Source organism: Halichondria panicea, chromosome 9, assembly GCF_963675165.1.
Source record: "Halichondria panicea chromosome 9, odHalPani1.1, whole genome shotgun sequence".
In the NCBI taxonomy this organism is placed as follows: Eukaryota; Metazoa; Porifera; class Demospongiae; order Suberitida; family Halichondriidae; genus Halichondria; species Halichondria panicea.
In genome coordinates this window covers 6,745,451-6,765,840 of record NC_087385.1, presented here as the reverse complement: position 1 = coordinate 6,765,840, position 20,390 = coordinate 6,745,451, and the positions used below count along the sequence as shown (strand labels likewise).

Sequence of the window (20,390 nt, the reverse complement as noted above, 5' to 3'; positions counted from 1 at the left end):
TTTGTTGTAACTTTTTAGTGGTTTGAAATGACATCATCAACATTCCACTGATTTATCATCGTCAAGTTATATAATTTACAAACTTATTGAGTTCATGCAATTAGGCAAATAAATGGCATGATTAATATAATTATATTGTGTACATGAACAGTGATTGGAGAATGTTAAAGTTGACAACAAGATCTTAAATAGTCTAAAGTTTTCTTGTCTTTATTACTGGATACATATTTGAAAATATCTAAACAGAAGCAAAATGTTTGTCTTCTTCCCCGAACAGTCTCAAGAATTCCACGGCTGTAGTAATAACGCAAAGCTCTGCTCATCTTTTCGTAGGTCATGTGAGGTCTGTTTCTATAGGAACCCCACAATATAGCGAGAGCAGCTGGTTGGACGATATGGAACTCGTATTTATGTCCTGTCCACTGAATGATGTGTCGATAGTCAGGTGATAAGAGGAGGTCCAATAGGAAGATCCACAGCTGCACACTTCCATCACCTGCCGGGAGGGGGTATTGTTATCATGTTGCATTCCACTTGGTAATGCCTATTCCGTAGTTATGTATTAAACAACATTCCGTACATACTGACATGGTAACCATGCAATCGTACATACTGCATGGTAACCATGCAATTAAATGGCAGTATACATTTCACAAGAGCACATGCAAATAAACAGTTGACATACTTGCGAGAGTGGAGTGAGGGCTGACAGACGGAGAGCTACTTCCAACCTCTTCAGGCTCCTCAGAACACTCACTCTCAGACACTTTGTTATCAGTCCCAGGCCGATCCTCTCTCCCAGCAACTGGCGACACACCGCCTCCTGCACCACCTCCAGCTATATGCTTTGCAGCATCGTTGCAGACACGCTCAATCTTGAGTGGTTTAGAATAGTCCAGGTCATCATTGCAGTCAGCGGGAGAGGTTCTAGACAGAGTGTGAGGACTGAGTATAAGTGATGACGTATTGTTTGCCTGTTGCTGCTCTGCTGCAGGAAAACTATTTGGTGTCATGTAATACAATAGCTGGTTGCCTGCCAACCCAGCGCCCAATGGAATTGGCTGAACCATCGGCATAGTAGGGTTCACAAGCATCACTGGAAACGTATTCAGTGCTAGGCAGTAATTTGGGATCGATGTAGCAGCCATTGGCGTGGGTATTCTGGCTTGATTGGTTACAATGGGATGGACAATGGGCGAGGAGGATTGGATAGGGACAGTACTTAACAACATATTGGGTCGATGGCGGCGGAGAGGAGGTGGTTCTTCACCGAGTGACTGCGCCTTCCTCTTACGAGACATATCAGAGTCTCGTCTACTAGGAGAAGGGGATGTTGCTGTAGAGTGTGGGGGTGGATGAGACATTAGTATAGAGTGTGGGGGCGGATGTGACTGTTGTGGAATTAGTTTAGGTACGTCCGTGGATGTGTCGGGATCCCGTGGGGTCAAGGGTTTAAGTGATGGTGGGTGCATTCTATCTCTTGTTATTGTTGGTCTCTCAAATTGTTCAATTGTGTGTTCGTGAATCTTCACAAAAGGAGTTTGACTGATGATGTCCAGTAACAGTTCCGGTGCTTCGGCCACACAGTATCGTGGAGGACAGAACGACGAAACGTTGTCTTGTTCGCCAGTCTGCGAAAGTAACGATGGTTTTATAAACGCTAGACCACTTTCTGAAGTAGCACACACACCCGAGGCTAACTGGTGATCAATACGCTCCTGCAAGTCCACTATGGCTTGCATGTACCTGGCTTCTTTGTTCTCCACAATCGATTTAGTGTCATGAGTTGAGCTGATGACTGAGATATGAGAGGTCACAGTTATGGGACCATCGGTTGCCGTAGTGCTCTTAGCGGCTTCAGATATCTTTATGAGTTTTGGAGGGGGTGGGATACGAATGTGTCCATTGGTAGTGACTGCAGGGAAGTTATACACACTGCCTGCTCTCGGGCCAACGTGTATGGAGGACTTGGCAATGGGCGTGCCAGGGAGGTGCCATAACGACGAGCTGCCCTCAGGGAACTTTGGTTGAGTGGTGATGGCTGGGGCTTGAGGGGCTAAACTCATCATGGTAGTAGTTGCAACTGTGCAGGTGTTCTTACCTGCATACGTGGTACTCACCTCTGCACAGAAACAGAACAGAGACAATAGTATTATTTGTGAGCAGGTGAACTTAGAGACTAGACTTAGAAAAAGTCATGAGCACAGCTCTATATAATCACAAAAAACAGAGATAACTGGAAAATGGCTGCCACTGTGCCAGCTAGCTAGCTAGAACAATAGCCTCTCAGTTGACAATTACAACCACGGTGGGGGAGATTAACAACCCTACTACTAGCAAAACTCACTCAATTCCACGCTATTACTATACAGACTCACACACAGGCATACCACTAGAGCAGCTGCTGGCGGCTAAAGGCTAGCTACTGCATGCAGTGATGACCTAATCCCAGCTAACTACCAGTAATGTTACGTAATATACTGATGGTGATTAGATTAATTTCCTGGGGACCATATTATTGTACATGTCATTGTGGGCATGTGCTGTACAACCATTGCCTAGAAACAACTAACAGCTCAAATATGTTGTTTGTTATGATGCAAAATGAATTTTTAGAACTAAAAACATTAATTCCCATGACGATGATACCACCCATACCTGACACATCTCCCAAACCATCTGGTCTTCCTCGTATCCAAACAATGGCAGAGTTTTGCAGTCCAAACGCGACCAGACCCTTCCCCAGTAAAGTGGACCCATCTGCAAACACGAGTCCCCACAGCTGCCTCAGCCCACTACCACCATACGTTATAATATTGCTGTACAGAATTCTCCCAGAATCGAATGCAACTGTCAGAGCGTCACGTCGAACATAGATCTCTCCTGATTGACTCTGGTGGTAAATAATTTCCCCGAGTTTACGAAAGCTCTGCTTTTCGTTGAAGAGCAGAAATGCTTGATACTTGGTCCCATCGCCGCCTTGTTTATCTGTCAACCCGCGAGCTGCATGAGAAAACAAATGAGAAATGGTTGTCAGCAAGATTACTGGAATACCATTATAATTAAGTACACCCGTAGCATGCAACCAGGAAACTAAGCTGAGCACACTAGTGTACAAGTTGTTCACACAAAATGTGGTACAAAAATGTGTATCAGAGGAAAAGGGAAAATGTCTGGAGGAGCAATTAGTGCTAACCAATAATCAGGTAAATCTAATTATTCTATGTCAACAGTGGGTGATTCCGCTATACAAGTGAGGACAGGTCACCAGGGATTGAGGATAAGGTCACAAGGGGTAGCGGGAGCAAGGGTGACCTCTCCAACGTGTAGACCCCTAATCATTGTATTCATCAGAGAAGAATAGTGTCAGCTGATGGCCACAATGTGCTGACTAATTGTCAGCAAACACATTCATATAGAGCATTCTATACTCAACACTTTTCCTTCCTGGCTATACGCTACCACAGGTACTAGTTGCTAGGCAACTCATTAATAATACTGTGGGAAAGAGGCTATCAGATGCCCACACAAAACAGGGAAACAATGCAATAGTGCAGTGTGGGGGCAGACCCAATAGGGAGGCATCAGTATCAGCACATGTGCACTGTCCTTGCAGGCGCCACACTGACAACCAATTAAGAGTATAGCGATTACACAATGAATACTGTGGGAAATACTAGAATACTGGAAATCAAAGACAAGCCAAAAAAGTGTGCAACAAGTATTTATTACCATAATTATGAAGGTTACTTTGTTTACAGTATTACCCAAAGCCAGTGCTAACAAAGTCAGACAAGAATGTGACATTGACATTAGAAATTTAGAAGCACATCTTTTATATGGGCTCTCCTATTGTTCTGCAAATGAAGTTGATATTTTTATAGAATGAAACACCTTCCCCAATTAATTGTACAGTACCTGAGGCCATCCAATAATGCAATCAGATAAGATGTAGACTAATCTAAGCACAAGTCTGGTCAATTTGAACCACAAATCACCTTCCCATTATAATTAGATTATAATTAGTGAGTGTCTATACTGACCTAGCCTGCTATTACAGTACAGTACTGGATAATACACCCACATCCAAGGAAGAAGGAAGCTAGTGCTATAGGAAGAGTAATCTACATTACTGCACAGAACAGGGAGTGCTTTGAGGCCTGTGGAGATATGGGGCAGCTACTACAGGCCCGGTAGTACTAGCTCAGGCTTGCACAATAACTTTTTAGTTACCATGCAGCTGTGGAGGTGAGCAGTATAGTCGTGCAAATGAATCACATGGAGTAGATCATACCTAGAAGGCTTGACACAAGACAAACAAAAGCCCTAGCCAAATCTGTTTCTTATTTCTTATGGAAAAGATTCCACCAAATTTAGTGGTGTCTATTCCCTCCTACTCAATGTGTATGTATGTGTTCCCCATGGTCCACTCCGTGTGTGCGTGTGTGTATAGGTGATCCACGCCATGGGCCAGGGGGAACACATACACAGCCTACAGCATGCATGCACAGCCTGTATACAGCATGCATGCACAGCCTGTATACAGCATGCATGCACAGCCTGTATACAGCATGCATGCACAGCCTGTATACAGCATGCATGCACAGCCTGTATACAGTATGCAGACAGCCTAACAGAGGGAGGGGAATGTGCTGCACACTCTGTGATGTGTAGCCATTAACAAATGAGCAACCGAAACATTCGCTAATATGCATTTTTTTTATGATGTTTGCATGACACTGACAACAAACAGTGTTTAGGTTGCCGTAAAATGAACGCATAATTAATGACATCACATGTGAATCATGCAACCACTGAAACTCACCAACAGAGAAGTTTCGCTTTGATCCACGAGAGATCAGATTCCCTAGCAACGCTGCGTCTTCTTCTTGTACTTGGAGAGTGAGAAAATGGGAGAACACGTTTCCTTCAACTTCTTTCCTAGAACTTCCCCTCTGCCAGTTTGGACTTGTGAGAATGATGGGAGGATACTTTAAAACTCTTTCGGTTGATTGAGTGTAAAAATTGTTTATAAAGTTTAAAACAAATCGATTCTGTGTTTCACCTTGAAACCCTACAAATATAACTAGTCGTCGTTGAAGAATGTTTTTGAATTTAACGAATGCATTTTTGTGCCGAGGTTCATAATTTCTAGTACTATCTTCTTCATCTCCGGTCCAGACAGTATCTAGTCTTGTGTAGATGCCGCACAAGTGAAGGACAATACTGCCATCATCAGACTCAACGTTAATGTATTCCTCCTCCTCCTCCGCTGTGTCTGAGCTCAACCAACTCTTGAAGGCATCCTCATCATGCAGAGTAGCTTGTCTGGTGCCGGGCAGAGAGTCCAGCTGTGTGCATGCCAACAGGGCACCTTGCTTCTGCAGCTCCAGACATTGCTCTAGAGTTGGAGAGAGAGGGGTGGGGCTTGCTTCATGGAACACCAACTGCAACCATTCAGACAGGCTATCTGCCTCCTTCAATATTCTAACAGCTCTTTGCAGGGCTGCACCAACATCTGTTTTGTCAGCTTTCTTGATTTCTGCAATTACTTTCTTTTTAGCAGAGAAGGACAATTTCTTGCAAGTTTGTAAGTATCTTGTGGCTGCTTCCATCAGTTCTCTGCAGCTCTTGGAGCCTGTAGCTGCAGCACCAAGCACAAGGAGACAGGCAGAGGGGTTTACTTCTAACAAAGGATTGTTGGGGGTTAGTGGTTTGCTACTGCTCGAGCTCATTTCTCTTTGACTCGTTGAGTATCGTCTATGGGATGTCTGCTCCATGGAGTGTCATGCAACATCTATATATACTGAGAACTTTAACTGCTATAGCTAGTCTAATTTATGCTTGTGTGTAGCTCTATGTCTGCTGACACCTTGCTCATTCATTTATACAAGCCATAGAAGTATAGTATCAATTTCTGCAAGCTAGATCTATTATGCCAAAGCATAATTCAATTAACTTGTATCAACAACAACAAATCATTAGATAATGAAACCATTCATTCAGTCTTCATGCAGCTGAGCTTATATAGTAATAAAGGTGTGTGGACAGACAGACAGCAAATTCAAAGAACATAATAATCATACTTAAAACATGACTCCTAGAAATGTTTACTAACACACAAAACAGTGTCAGTTCTGATTAAATGACTTTTCCAAGCACGCTGGAGTGAAGAGCTTGTAATTGCACGGCCCATTTGTCCAGAGCAGTGTACCTGCAAGGAAAACAAATATTGATCACTTTCAGTTACGGACGGAGTGGCCAAAAGAGGAAACACTTAAAAAATTATGTGAGGATGTACATGTATAAAATTCTGGGAAAGGAAATTCCATTGGACGGACTAGTCACGATTAACTGTGTATACCTGTGTTGGAATGGACAGTAATTATTGAAGTTACGTCAACCATTATCGTGTACATTGAGAATGGAGCGCCATAAAGACATAATTAAATATTTCATGCATGAGAGCACAAATTTCCTCATAATTAATGAACTGTACATATAGTCAACATGCCCCCCCCCACCCCCACCCCCCTCCATGCTCACCTGCCCCCACCCCCCATGCTCACCTGGCACTTCCCTGGGCCTCTTGGTCCAGCTCCAGTATTTGCTTCACTTGGTCAATGCGGCCATTGACAGAGTTATCCAGGATACACGAGACTAGGAGACTCTCCACCTCATCTCCGTCAATGTTGAGCTCCTGTAGTCATGGAAACACAGCACAATGAGTCTACAGAGCATGCATACAGGGAAGGATTATTATCAGAGGGTGAAAAAGAGCGAGCGTCAATACCAAGCCTAGCTACAAAGCCGCTGATATAATTTCCTGGGACACTCAGAGGTGGGTGGGTGCTGTACTTTACACAATAACATACTTCCTCTAACTTTCCGCTCACTCATTCAGTCAGAGCAGAGCTGGGAAACAACCAGACCATTCACAGTCAGGCCATACAATGGGAGCACACAGACTAAAGGTTAGGAACATTACATCATGGCTAGACCTCCTACCTCCTCCGAACACACACACACACACACAATAACTACTGAGGACAATCTGACAGCTACTCAGTGAGTGAACACTATTCTCATTACCATGGAAACTAACAGTAGCCAAAGCATTTAAAACATTTGGGTGGCTACTGCAACCACTCCAGACAATGGGGTCTAATTAACCTATGCACCACCACATTGCCACCGTGATAAGTAGGGATGTCTGCATTTGTTGGCATCTTACAGACAAGCATACAAACAGATAAAGAGTTCTCGCCAATCATAATTATGGTTGGTAAAGTACTGGTTGGCATGCCTACCTGTGCAATGAAGGCAATCCTGACCCGAGTGTAGGGCCGGATGAGCTTGACCAGTACTTGCGTGCGAATGTTTCTCAGTAAGTCCTCTATGTGCTCCCGTATAAATGGGTCCTCCATGATCGTGCGTCTGCAGTGTAGGTACATCATCAACACATTGTGCATGCACACACAGGGAGAATGGCACAGTGGGACTACACACATACACACCATGCACACACAGGGAGAATGGCACAGTGGGACTACACACACACACACACCATGCACACACAGGGAGAATGGCACAGTGGGACTTCACACATACACACCATGCACACACAGGGAGAATGGCACAGTGGGACTACACACACACACACCATGCACACACAGGGAGAATGGCACAGTGGGACTACACACACACACACCATGCACACACAGGGAGAATGGTACAGTGGGACTACACACACTGGCTCTTATCACATCACCTGTTTGTACGGAGTAGCTTCTCGAACTCAGTGATGTCATCGTTCTGGTAGGCCTGCACCAGGTTGGTCATGGCCAGTACTTCAGGGTTGTTCTTGTAGGGTTTGGCCTGCAGAAAAACAGAGACAATTGATATCAGACGCAACTATACAGTCATGCATATGGAACACACAACTATACAGTCATGCAGTGGTTTGACCAGTTCCCAGGACTAATTGGGTGAATGGTCTAAGTACAGAATTAGCAAACACAGCTGATCTAATTGTACCCAGTGTGGCAGACACTGGTTCCAGGGAACAAGGGTGCAATGTGGCTAGTCTGGTGTCCACACCAACTGTTGGAGGATAAAATGCGGTGGCTTGCAGTCATGTGCAAACAACACTAGACACAAAGCTACTATAGTTAACCACACCTGTACAAAATATAGCTCCTAAATGACCTCACATCATAACTATTGAAGGGGATGTACTAAGCACCACCACCCCCCCTCTCATAATGACGCCATTAGGAGGAAGGCTACACATGCACCAGTGGATACCTAGGCTCTGACTCAACTGAGGGGACTCTGGTCATAGCTCTAATGGAGTACAACCCACACACACACAGTGATCATGGTAGTTCACAGACAACAGTGAAAATACTATTTAGGTCCCACTGATGAATTAGCTAATCACGCCACTACCACTGACCAGCACAGTAATTATATTAACTGCCCTGCCAGTGGTTTAATCTTAAATACACTAGACTAAAATAATTACAGCAAGTTGCCAGCATATAATCGTATCCTAAAAATGCAAAAATGCGTTCCTGTTGTAAATTGTTACATAATTCTAAGGCACCAGAACGTGCAGTGCAGTAGATAATATTGTAGTAACCATCCATTAGTAGTGCCACCTGCATAGGCCACAGTCCAAAGTGGTAACCCAGGCAACACAAGATACGTGTACATGTGCAGGACAGGTAGAGGCTGCACTTGTGCGGTTCATTACAATTACAATTATTTGTCCAATCTGTCAATTAAAAGGTCTAGACTAGCACTATAGTGATACAGTGGCGTGGTTCATACTGTGAAAACTTGTGAGGTTTTGTTTCGTGAGAACGTCTCCACTCCCAATCAATCACGCTAAAACATTCCCTCCTGTTCAAACAAACACTAGCTATTACAAGGAAGTCTGAGCACTCAAAGTTTTCCATTAAATACCAACGGAGCAGGAAGAGCGCACACATGTGTACAGTACAGGGTAGCATCTCTAGGGTTACATTCTCTTCTCACAAAGGTCACTAATATCTATTATCAGCATATCTATTATCAGCAGGGCTGGTTATAATTATATTATATATAGTGGCTCTACATTGTTCCTATGGATACCAGCTGAGCATACACAGCGCTAGCTGCAACCAGACTATAGTGTACACCACACCGCTGGCTGCACCTCAATGAGCAAGACTACCCCAGTCATGGATACACACAGAGTAAGCAAGGTCCTTACTTCCTGAGAGTCAAATGGGTTGATCCCTGACTTCATCAGCATGTTGGCCAGCACCAGATACTTGAGACAAGCCAGTCGCCTGAGAACAAAGCAACCATGGTTACATAACACACCATGGTTACATAACATTGTATTTATTGATTAATGGGATGGACTAGGCTATTGCCAGGAGACGGCAGGCTATGGTATAATTGCCAGGAGACGGCAGACTCTGGTATAATTGCCTTGGTCAATGTGGTGGAAACAAGCAATGGTAACACAGAGACTGTGTCACACTGTCTGCACACTCAAACCTGTTGCTCTACAACAAACACTCAGACTAAAGGCCGTGGGAATCAGTAACAATATCTTCCCTACAGGAACAAACATCGCTAGGGACTTAAATATGGTCGCTTTGAAGTTACTGTACAAGAAACATGCAAGCTCAGCGAAAAAAGCAAGTGCCGGCCCACTCACACACCTTGGACTTCCTGACTCATCGTAGTTCTTGAAGGCTTCAAAGAAGTCAGTGTGTGCTCGGCTGAACTCTCCCTCCCGGAGGTGCATCTTCCCCCCACACTCTGCAGGGGGTGGTGTTGTGGAAACATGGGGGGGCGTAGGGGGCACACCACCACCCCCCACACCATGCAGGGGGTGGTGTTGTGGAAACATGGGGGGGTGTAGGGGGGCACAACCAAAACATCAATAGGACAAGTTTGTTTGTTGGGTACTGTAATCCACAAGCCATAATAAACCCAATATTACAAGGGAATCTGCCAGCATGACTGCATGTGTAATGACATTGATGGGGGAAGTTGCTTACTTTGTTCACTTAATGACATTGATGGGGGGAAGTTACTTACTTTGTTTAATGACATTGATGGGGGGGAAGTTGCTTACTTTAATGATTGATGGGGGAAGTTGCTTACTTTGTTTCAAAACTAACCCACACACACACACAAACTTCATCCTACAAGTGCTATATTCAATTACAAGGGAAATCTAATGTTTGCATGTGGGTTCAAATAACACATTCAAAGCTGTTTGTGTGCCCAACAATCCAGCCACTGCATGCCATGGTTACTGACCCACAAGCTCATACAGAGTGATGTAGCCAGGAAAGGAGGACTTTAACCAAGCCCCTCCCCTAGCCTAGTTGTATATATATACCCTCTACACTGTAGTGTGCAGCCAGGACATCAAACAAGAGTTGCTAAGCTACTAGTGTATATAACACACAAACAAGAGTTGCTAAGCTACTAGTGTGTTATATAACACACAAACAAGAGTTGCTAAGCTACTAGTGTGTTATATAACACACATTCCACAACCTACCTAGGTCAGCTTCCCCAGTGCCTGGGATTGTTTACAGTCTGAACAAGAGACACAGACACCCGCCACTATATCTGGCTATTATATAGATCATTATATTCTACACTCTATCAGTCTGAGTGGATTAATCAGTCTGAGTGGATTAATCAGTCTGAATGGATAATCATAGTCAGTAACTGGTTAATTATGCTGCCCAACAGGAGACCACATCTCATCATTCAGCTTCAGTATAGTAAATACAGAGCCTTGATTATCCTAACATCTGGTGTCCCACCTCATCCCAGATGGCTGAATTATTCCGACTAGAATGAGTAACATTCATCAGTGTAGTCTCTGCATGCAAAATCAGCACACAATGTTCAGAGCTCTTACAAGTGTACCAGTAGCCATTCAGTGGACAGAACAAGGTAGCTAAGCTGAAGGGGCTAGCTGCTTCTGATAATTACGCAAAAAGCTTTCAACCACGAGGGCACTTAATGAGCATGAGCGAGTAGGTGTTGGCTATGAATATCATTAAATTTGGTCGAATCTTTCATCCGAGGCTCAACTGTACTACAAGCTGTGCGAAGCTGTTCCCAACTCTCACTCTGATGACCCCCATGATGAGGGGTACCAGTACAACAACCCATGATGAGGGGTACCATTACTACAACCCCTCACCTCTGATGACCCCCATGATGAGGGGGTGAGGGATGGCAGACTTGACGTGCAGTGACTGCTCATAAAGTGCCTTTAATTTCTTGTTATTCTTCTGCTCAGTATACATCTGTATCTCCAATGCATACACTTCGAGCAGCTGTGTGCCTTTCTTCATATCATCCATCCCATCAGCAGTGAGGCAGGACTGATGCAGCTGCTTCACTATCCTGGCCAGTCTGCTGTAGTCACCGCAATCAAAGCACAGCTTTCCCAGCTAGAGGGGGGGGGGGGGGGGGGGACATTGATTATTATTATATCATACCTGTACACAAAGTTAAACATGCCTGGTTGGATTTATGAGTGGCCTGTATTTATGCACGTGTGCTGAACGGAATGTAGCTTATAATTAAGTGAGAGGTCTTTATGCAGGAGAGGGGATAAGAAGAAACAGTGAAAACTTATAACAGTAACCATGGATACACGTGTGCCACACCTCTCACACACTATTACGTGCTGAGTCAGCAGAATATAATTACATACACTCCACCTTTGTGTTAGTCTTGAACCAGAGTCGATCATTCTTAGCGTCCTGTAGGGCATCCAGGGTGGTCTCATAAAACCACTGCAGGAGGTCCGACTGAGGAGGTGGGGACATGTGATGTCAATAGTTTGTGGGGGGTAATGGATAACCAATAAGGAGACAAGCTATGTGGGGGGTAATGGATAACCAATAAGGAGACAAGCTATGTGCTACTCTTATAGATACACGCATCATTCTGGGACTGGTACCTGCTGTGAGGTGGAGATGTAGTCCAAGATAGAGTTAATAGACTTCTCTGATTTATTTCTAGTGACTGCGTCCTTGACATAGGAGAGCAGCTGCTTGTATCGTCCTTTCATCTGCTCAAACTCACCCTGCAATTCAAGTGAAATGCTTGCAACAAGATAATCCAAGTGACGAGCACAATTATTGGTTTCTGGTCAAATTTTAATTTGAGAATGCAATGGAATCTAACCAAGGGGCCCACTGCAGCTAACCACTCACGATTCTAAAGAGTAGTTTGAGCATTTGCTTGAGAGCCTTGAAGCCCCACTCTCCCTTCTTCTCCTTCCTCTGGTCCATCTCCAGGACCCTCTGGAACCCTGCCAGTGCAGACTGGGGCTCCTCTTCCTTGAGGCTCTTGGAGCTGTAGTACTCATTCTCTATAGCAACCTCCTCATCATCTGTCGTGGACTGGCTATCATCAGTGTACTCCTATTAGGGGGGGGGGCAGTGAGTGGGTGTGGTTGTGCGTGTACTCCTATTAGGGGGGGGGGGGGCAGTGAGTGGGTGTGGTTGTGCGTGTACTCCTATTAGGGGGGGGGGCAGTGAGTGGGTGTGATTGTGCGTGTACTCCTATTAGGGGGGGGCAGTGAGTGGGTGTGGTTGTGCGTGTACTCCTATTAGGGCCAGGGGGGTGTGGTTGGGTGTGTACAATGAGATTGCAGTTCCTGCGCTTAGGGACATATTATAAACACGTTACAAAGTGTCTGTAGTGTATACTAACTAGGCAGTTTATTAAGTATTTGTCAGAATTGGGCACAAAATATGAGTCAGTAGATCTACAATTCCAATTTGGGCACACTCAGCATATCTCAGCTTGCACACACACGTACACACAGCACAGGCTCACCAAGTCATAGTCATCATCATCGTACATATCATCGTCCATGTCTGACATCTTGAGGCCCTCCCTCGCAACACAGGCAAGGAGAGAAGAGTAGTGTTATTATTTTTTTCTCGACCCGTAATAGCTAGACTGCAAAGATCGTCTCACACACAAGTGAATAATTGACGCTAGGTACAAAAAATAATTATTAGTGGGACAATAAAAAACAAAACATGATCACACAATTCTTATCTAATGTCATTGTTTGTGGAGTTCTCAATCTCTTGCTTGAAGTAATCAATGGTCTTGAGCAGTCCAGTCTTGAGTGGCACCTACACACAGAGCACAGCACCAGTCAATGCATGCACACGTACGTATATACAATCATCCACTCACCACTGGGTTCCATTGCAGTATCCGCTGAGCTCTGGCAATGTTAGGCTTTCTCTTATAAGGATCATCTTGATTGTGAGGCCTCATCACAACCTTACCACCATCTGTGTAGATTAAGGACTCAGTCTATAGCTAGAGGCCACTGGCTAATCATAATGAGTATAATATAACCAGCACTTGTAACTTTAACAAGTATACATGTAGTTGCTAAAGCTCTATATTACGTACCTAACATGTCCAGTATGATCTGAGCAAACTCTGTGATTGTGTGCTCCTCTGGATTGCCCAGGTTGACAGGGAGAGAGTAGTTGCTCCCCATCAGTGCTATCAGTCCAGTCACTAGGTCACTGAGTGTGTGTGTGTGCGGGGGGGGGGGGTGAACATAACAAGTCAGGTTTTTGCACACACAGAGGGAAGGAGGTATGGTTAGCAGAGTACCTACCTGACATACATGAAGGATCTTGTTTGGTCTCCCGGAGAGTACACCTACAGGTAGCATGATATGTGTGCTTACAGTATCTGAATAGCCAGCCACTCACTGTCAAAGGCTTCCCCAGTAGTGCTTGAATGATGAAGTTACTCACCACTCTTCCTAGTAGAGCGGCATCACACACCACACACCGCACACCACACACACACCACACACACATCACACACCACACACCGCACACCACATACCACACACACATCACACACCACACACCACACATACACCACACACACATTACACATCACACACTACACACACAATTACAATCACACTCACCATCATACATGTGCATACGAGGTCCAAATGTGTTGAATATTCGTGCCACTCTCACGTCCACATTCTCCTATCAGTAATAATGATAATCCGTGCAAACGTTGAGATTTAGGGTTAACCCACTTGTTTCTGGTAAGCGTATACCATAGTCTCTGACACTCTCTTCCCCTCGTCATAGCAAGCCCTGGGTCCAATAGGGTTAACGTGTCCCCAGTAGCTCTCATTCTGAGGGTGGACCTGGCGGGAGGAAACAATCACACTTGGTCTTATCAAGAGACACGATCTCTGCAGATATCCACTATCCTGATACTATTACAACTCTTGGGTTGGGGTTCGTTGATCCAATGTTAAAATTGTTTTGATTTTTATTGCACATCCGGTGCCGTATAAGCCACCTGATCTGTCTTTTGTTAACATAGCAGGCTAAGGCTAGCTATTAGAAATGCTATCAGATAGGCTAGAAACCTTCACAATCGAACTTCTATCTACTTTCTTCAATCCACTTCCGTTCGTTGTGACGTCATTGTTTTACTGAGCATATACAATGTTATCTAAATTACCCAGTTTCTGGGTAATAGGTAGCGCATGCGCAAACAGTCGATACCAGGCCCTCTCTTCGAGGAAGAGCGGCCTGGAATCAAGGCTAGGTATGGCCAAATTGGCAAATAGTTTTATCGCTCAAATATGAACTTTGATGACACCATTTGAAAGGTCTCTTTCTAAGATTTCAGAAAATGAATCCACGGAATTCAAAATGGAGATGAGTTTGTCGAAAAGAAGAACATTAAGGCCACCATTAAGGCCACCATACACCAGGCAACTTTCAAGAAATTTGCTGCCTACAACCTACATCTACATGTAGTTAAGGCAATCAAAATGTACAATAAACTCGTGCTCTATACCTGTGGGTCGCCGTACACCTCAGAGGTGGAGGCAAACAGGAATCTAGCACGAACTCTCTTTGCCAGACCCAGCATGTTCAGTGTGCCCACTGTGTTGGTCTTGAGGGTCTTGATGGGATTGTACATGTATTTAACGGGGGAGGCGGGGGATGCAAGATGGTATATCTGGTCTACTTCTAGCATCAGAGGGTTCACAATGTCGTGGTTGAGCAACTCAAAGTTCTCATGCCCTATCCTGGAGGGGGGGGGGGGGTGAAGCGCCAGAGCACAACACAAAAAATATCCCAATCTGACAAAACAACATGAGTAGTGCTACAGTTAGCACAAGGTATTACGCTACTGGTAAGTTGTTCCACTCACCAGTGTTCTAGGTTGCGCTTTCGTCCAGTGAAGAAGTTGTCAACAGCGTAGACCTCGTGTCCATCGAGTAGCAGGCGGTCCACTAGGTGGGAGCCAACAAACCCTGAACCCCCAGTCACCTGACACGTACACACACACACAACAGCATTAAAATGCCAAAGCTTTCAGTATTGAATTAAGCTAGGTGACCTAAATCGTCAAAATGGAATGTTTTTTTTTCATACCAGTATCCTCTTTCTGTCTGACTCGACCAGTCTCTTCACTGAGGGGTAGGACTTCTGATCGGACAGAGCACTACGACTGTTTCCACCGTGACCACCTCTGAACAGGGAGCTACCGAGATACCATTGTTCAACACACAATACAACTAACTTTGACTTACTCTTCTTCTAGGAACCGGATTCTCTCATTGAGTCGTTTCACCTCCTTTAGGGGGTAACATACATTAATCAGCACACACCCACACCACTCACATCACACCCACACCCACTCACACACCACACACCCACACCACTCACATCACACCACACCACTCACATCACACCCACACCACACACACACACACACACACTACCTTCTTGAGACTAACAACATCAGCACTGGATCTCTGATACTCCACCGAGGTACTGCTGAGGATATAACATGACATGACTGAATACAGCACCCACACACACTCACCTGTCCACTGCACTTGTGTTCCAGGATATCAATAAGAGGGCTGCATGAAGGGCAATGCATGTGTAGTAGTAACTAGAGTAATGTGAGCCCCTAGCTGCATGATAGCTGGTGTTGCATGGATTGGTATGGTGTGTGCGAGTTGCTATACACACTGCTACACTAGAGCTCACCTGTACTGAACAGTGCTGCGAGGAGCAGGATCGTGACACACAGTGGACGGTGTTTCAACATCAGTGCAGCTTCATCTTTTTAAAGTTTAGCAAACAATTTTAGTTGGTAAAGATCGTTGTAGAATAAGGCATTCATCGTATCCATGTGGCCTCCAAGAGAAGGCCGGCCTGAGCTCTGCTAGAGAGATATCCATGGCTGGCAGTGGACCTACTAGGATATACCAGCCACCATCATGACCCAGTCAATACTCATCCAAGGTACTTGTGTAAGCTTGCATGCTGCACAATAGTCACCATGTTATCCCCCCCCAGTTGGTCAGTGCGGTAACCAGGTATGTGTGTGTGTGCGCAGCTGTGTGTGTGTGTGTTACTATGGTCACCATCTCCTGCTGTTAGATTGGCTGTCGGTTCTGGGACCTTGCACTCAGAGAACACGCTCAATACAACAAGGTACACGATTGCAGTTTAGTACTTTATACATTATATACGCCAGCTAAAAGTGAATGTGCTTCACACAGGCTGGTGTATTTGATGGACCAATGAGCAGCTTTTTCAGGAACGTGGACACAAGGTGGGTGTGGTCTTATTGGATGGAGGTGTGTCTACTGTACTGACTCTAGGTATGCCAATCCTGTGGAGATACCTCTCGGGGACGGGAGGGCAAAGATACGTGCACTCAAAGCTAGGGTGAGGAATAAGTATAACAGATTTGTGGTCCATACATCTCTATACTGTACTATTGATACCCCCTCAGGCTGTTCTGGTTGACATGGAGCAAGGTGTAGTGGGGGAGCTCATGAGGGGGCCTCTAGGGGAGGTCTTTGACCATCAGCAGCTCATTACTGATGTGTCAGGCTCTGGAAACAACTGGTGAGTGTTGATAATACCATATTAAAGAGTACCTGTGTGTTTGTATGCAGGGCTGTTGGTAATCGCACATACGGCTCACTCTACCGCGACCAGATCACAGAGTCACTTAGGAAAGCAGCCGAGCATTGCGACTGTCTCCAATCGTTCTTCATCATTCACTCCATGGGCGGAGGTGAGGTATTGTACAAATGTATAGTTGACTGAGTGACTGAGTGGGTGTGGCTGTTCCTAACAGGTACTGGGTCGGGTGTAGGGACAAGGATTCTAGAGCTCTTGCAAGACCACTACCCTGAAGTCTACCGGTTCACTACGGCAGTGTTTCCCTCGGCAGATGATGATGTTGTCACCTCCCCCTACAACAGGTAAGCTCTTGAGTACACGAAACAGTTGATAGTTAACTAACAGCCTTAGTATCGTTGATCCAATTTCAAAATTGTTGTGCTTTTCTGAAAGCTTAGAAAGAGACCTTTCAAAGGATGTGTTTAAATCCAAAATTTCATTGGGACCATAATTTGTCATTTTTCGGCCTCGAACCATGGGCTATACCATGGTATTTGGCCGAAATTGGCAAATTCTTTTGTTTCTCAAATATAAACTTTGATGATACCATTTGAAAGGTCTCTTTCTAAGCTTTAAGAAAATTATAAAATTGAATACACTGAATTCAAGTTATGGCAGCTGAAAGGGTGTGTGTGTGTGTGTGTGTGTGTGTGTGTGTGTGTGTGTGTGTGTGTGGGTGTGGGTGTGGGTGGGTGGGTGTGTGTGTGTGGGTGTGGGTGTGTGTGTGTGGGTGTGGGTGTGGGTGTGGGTGGGTGGGTGGGTGGGTGGGTGTGTGGGTGTGTGTGGTTAAATCCTAACCTTTCCAATGATGTAATGAGTGCTGTAGTGTGTTGTACCCATACTTTACATTTATCAATGACAAATCAGAGATGGATTGTTTATTTTCTTGCAGTGTACTTGCTCTCCATGAGTTGACAGAGAGAGCAGACTGTGTACTACCAGTAGACAACCAGGTAGGTACCCCCCCCTCACCCCCACTCCCCCACGGACTGATTGACTGTCTCCCCATACATCAGGCCCTTATGGACATTTGTCACAAGGTAACCAAGACTGGGAGACCAGGGGGTGGTCTGGTGAAGGCAGGCAGTGAGATCACCAGTGGAGCTAGAGGAGGAGAGAAACCATTTGACTCCATGAATAACATTGTGGCCAATCTGCTCATCAATCTCACCAGGTGACACACAGTGTGAGGTGTGAGCGGTGAATAGTGTTAGAGAGAGAGAGAGAGATTCTTCTGATAGTCATTTCCACCCTCTCTTGTCTAGACTCTTACGTAATTAATTTGTGCATTTTGTTCCCCAAAAGTAGCATTTTCACAGCTATTTTCACAGCTGACCTTATTCTTGCAGTGCCTCCCGTTTTGAAGGCTCCCTGAACGTGGACCTGAATGAGATCACGATGAACCTTGTACCCTACCCTCGGCTTCACTATCTTGTATCTGCCCTCTCCCCTCTTTATGTCTCCCCGGACCTGCGACTACCCCCCAGGAAGTAAGTACCCCCACCCCCTCAGTATGACCTGACCATGCATCGCTACAGGCTTGATCAGATGTTCACTGATGCCTTCTCAAAAGAGTTCCAACTACTAAAGGTGGACCCAAAACACTCCCTGTAAGTAATATAGTGACTCTGCACACACACACAGTGGTGACCCCACCAGTGATTGACCTCTCCACTAACACTGTGTAGCTACCTTGCAACACCCCCCACTAACACTGTGTAGCTATCTTGCATGACCCCCCCACTAACACTGTGTAGCTACCTTGCATGACCCCCCCACTAACACTGTGTAGTGACCCCCCCACTAACACTGTGTAGCTATCTTGCATGACCCCCCACTAACACTGTGTAGCTACCTTGCATGACCCCCCACTAACACTGTGTAGCTACCTTGCATGACCCCCCACTAACACTGTGTAGCTATCTTGCATGACCCCCCACTAACACTGTGTAGCTATCTTGCATGACCCCCCCACTAACACTGTGTAGCTACCTTGCATGACCCCCCCACTAACACTGTGTATCTATCTTGCATGACCCCCCACTAACACTGTGTAGCTACCTTGCATGACCCCCCACTAACACTGTGTAGCTATCTTGCATGACCCCCCACTAACACTGTGTAGCTATCTTGCATGACCCCCCACTAACACTGTGTAGCTACCTTGCATGTGCGCTGCTGTTGAGAGGCAACGTAAACATGTCTGACATTCGGCGCAATATCGAGCGTTTGCGGCCGTCCCTTCACTTTGTACACTGGAATCAGCAGGGGTGGAAGACTGGTCTCTGTTCCGTACCACCCTCTGGCCAGGTGAGCACAGTATGTGTGTGTGTGTGTGCTGCTATGAGGTTCCTCACAGCCCTACTCCTTACTGAGTCTGGCTAACAACACATGCTTCCGGCACACACTCACTGACATACAAGACCACTTCAACAAACTCTACAAGAGAAAGGTGACAGGTCATAGCAGGGGCGGATTCAGGGGTGATTTTGAGGGGCTGAAGCCCCCCCCTTTTGAAAAAACTACCATGTGTTGTAGTCTGACTCTACAACAATTTTGCCACCAATTATGCATCTGTAGACTCACTTGAAATCACTTGAGAGATGCTAGACAACAGCTACTAGGAGTATAAAGGATCTAGGGTAGCTAGCTGGACGTACCTAGCTAGCTAGCTGTACGTACGTACCTACATCTGATCAGTACAGTATCACCATAGTAAGTGCAGAGGTCAACGTCATTAATATGAAAGTTCAAAGGTCAAATCTTGCAAAAAAATCGCCTCCGGCGAGGCTGCCCTGGCTTCTCCCCCTCCCTCGTACGGGGCTTCGCCCCTTTCTAGCTAGCCCCCCCTTTTGTTTTTCCTGGATCCGCCCCTGCATAGTGTGTTATTAGTGGTGATTGCACACCCACAAGTTCATTTTCTTCTGTGTAGTGACACTGTAGTGTCAATGTAGTGTCAATGTCCATAGCTGTTAAGGTAACTAACGCCTTCAATTCCTGTTCTAATGTTGTCCCATTAGGCTCACCTGCACCACTACTCCCGGGTGGACGGCATGGAGATGGGATTGTTTGGGGAGAGTATGGAGTCCCTGAGCTCACTGGTGGAGGAGTACTCATCACTGCAGGCCACCCTCAATCAGCTGCAAGGGGACACTCCAAGATTGAGAATTATGTGATCTGTGCATGTATGTATTAATGTCTGCATAATAATTACTATTGTCGTATCTTATGTGCAATGTATTTTTAATATTGTGGTATCATTATTCTCTCAAATATATTCATATTGACATGTGATGCAATTCCAAGGGCTATTGTCAAACCATTGACCCTTAGACT

General features: G+C 45.3%; 4 protein-coding genes across 7 annotated transcripts; 1 reads left to right on the top strand and 3 right to left on the bottom strand.

Annotated features, from left to right (window-relative positions):
* Positions 1 to 51: 51 nt before the first annotated feature.
* LOC135341870 (uncharacterized) lies at positions 52 to 5,929 on the bottom strand. The gene is made up of 4 exons (XM_064538547.1): positions 4,826 to 5,929; positions 2,659 to 3,003; positions 686 to 2,122; positions 52 to 496 (listed from the first exon to the last, which is right to left on the bottom strand). Exons 1-4 carry the CDS (start codon positions 5,778 to 5,780, stop codon positions 165 to 167), a joined length of 3,069 nt encoding a protein of 1,022 aa, XP_064394617.1. The 5' UTR covers positions 5,781 to 5,929; the 3' UTR covers positions 52 to 164.
* Positions 5,930 to 5,981: 52 nt separating this feature from the next.
* Positions 5,982 to 13,043, bottom strand: LOC135341921 (COP9 signalosome complex subunit 2-like). The gene is made up of 11 exons (XM_064538606.1): positions 12,883 to 13,043; positions 12,255 to 12,464; positions 11,999 to 12,124; positions 11,757 to 11,846; positions 11,231 to 11,483; positions 9,720 to 9,819; positions 9,260 to 9,338; positions 7,772 to 7,878; positions 7,311 to 7,437; positions 6,570 to 6,700; positions 5,982 to 6,214 (listed from the first exon to the last, which is right to left on the bottom strand). The coding sequence occupies exons 1-11, from the start codon at positions 12,928 to 12,930 to the stop codon at positions 6,142 to 6,144; spliced, it is 1,344 nt and encodes a 447-aa protein (XP_064394676.1). The 5' UTR covers positions 12,931 to 13,043; the 3' UTR covers positions 5,982 to 6,141.
* Positions 13,018 to 16,262, bottom strand: LOC135341928 (UDP-glucuronic acid decarboxylase 1-like). Of its 4 annotated transcripts, none has more exons than XM_064538614.1 (14): positions 16,125 to 16,262; positions 15,955 to 15,994; positions 15,851 to 15,905; positions 15,659 to 15,702; positions 15,501 to 15,609; positions 15,277 to 15,395; positions 14,917 to 15,151; positions 14,138 to 14,251; positions 14,018 to 14,084; positions 13,791 to 13,843; positions 13,694 to 13,737; positions 13,480 to 13,598; positions 13,255 to 13,355; positions 13,018 to 13,190 (listed from the first exon to the last, which is right to left on the bottom strand). In XM_064538614.1, the coding sequence occupies exons 1-14, from the start codon at positions 16,183 to 16,185 to the stop codon at positions 13,107 to 13,109; spliced, it is 1,245 nt and encodes a 414-aa protein (XP_064394684.1). In that variant the 5' UTR covers positions 16,186 to 16,262; the 3' UTR covers positions 13,018 to 13,106. The 4 variants fall into 4 exon arrangements, with proteins under 4 accessions (XP_064394684.1, XP_064394686.1, XP_064394685.1 ...); XM_064538616.1 differs by having other exon boundaries at positions 15,501 to 15,597; XM_064538615.1 differs by having other exon boundaries at positions 15,851 to 15,902.
* Positions 16,256 to 20,341, top strand: LOC135341914 (tubulin epsilon chain-like). Its single transcript, XM_064538598.1, has 15 exons — positions 16,256 to 16,382; positions 16,437 to 16,456; positions 16,521 to 16,574; positions 16,643 to 16,695; positions 16,745 to 16,811; positions 16,879 to 16,994; positions 17,045 to 17,166; positions 17,230 to 17,356; positions 17,947 to 18,007; positions 18,071 to 18,228; positions 18,404 to 18,544; positions 18,593 to 18,664; positions 19,214 to 19,364; positions 19,414 to 19,506; positions 20,075 to 20,341. Exons 1-15 carry the CDS (start codon positions 16,358 to 16,360, stop codon positions 20,228 to 20,230), a joined length of 1,416 nt encoding a protein of 471 aa, XP_064394668.1. The 5' UTR covers positions 16,256 to 16,357; the 3' UTR covers positions 20,231 to 20,341.
* Positions 20,342 to 20,390: the final 49 nt, after the last annotated feature.

Coding starts and splice junctions, on each gene's coding strand:
- LOC135341928 (XM_064538614.1), bottom strand. CDS start 16,185: ATGTTGAAACACCGTCCACTGTGTGTCACGATCCTGCTCCTCGCAGCA. Junction 15,995..16,124: donor CGCAGCACTGTTCAGTACAG/GTGAGCTCTAGT, acceptor CCCTTCATGCAG/CCCTCTTATTGATATCCTGG. Junction 15,152..15,276: donor AAGCGCAACCTAGAACACTG/GTGAGTGGAACA, acceptor CCCCCCCTCCAG/GATAGGGCATGAGAACTTTG.
- LOC135341914 (XM_064538598.1), top strand. CDS start 16,358: ATGACCCAGTCAATACTCATCCAAG. Junction 16,696..16,744: donor TTCAGGAACGTGGACACAAG/GTGGGTGTGGTC, acceptor TACTGACTCTAG/GTATGCCAATCCTGTGGAGA. Junction 18,545..18,592: donor CTGCGACTACCCCCCAGGAA/GTAAGTACCCCC, acceptor GCATCGCTACAG/GCTTGATCAGATGTTCACTG.
- LOC135341921 (XM_064538606.1), bottom strand. CDS start 12,930: ATGTCAGACATGGACGATGATATGTACGATGATGATGACTATGACTTG. Junction 7,879..9,259: donor ACCCATTTGACTCTCAGGAA/GTAAGGACCTTG, acceptor GTTTTTCTGCAG/GCCAAACCCTACAAGAACAA. Junction 7,438..7,771: donor AAGCTACTCCGTACAAACAG/GTGATGTGATAA, acceptor CCTACACTGCAG/ACGCACGATCATGGAGGACC.
- LOC135341870 (XM_064538547.1), bottom strand. CDS start 5,780: ATGGAGCAGACATCCCATAGACGATACTCAACGAGTCAAAGAGAAATG. Junction 3,004..4,825: donor AAAGCGAAACTTCTCTGTTG/GTGAGTTTCAGT, acceptor TTTCTCATGCAG/CTCGCGGGTTGACAGATAAA. Junction 2,123..2,658: donor TGGTTTGGGAGATGTGTCAG/GTATGGGTGGTA, acceptor GTTTCTGTGCAG/AGGTGAGTACCACGTATGCA.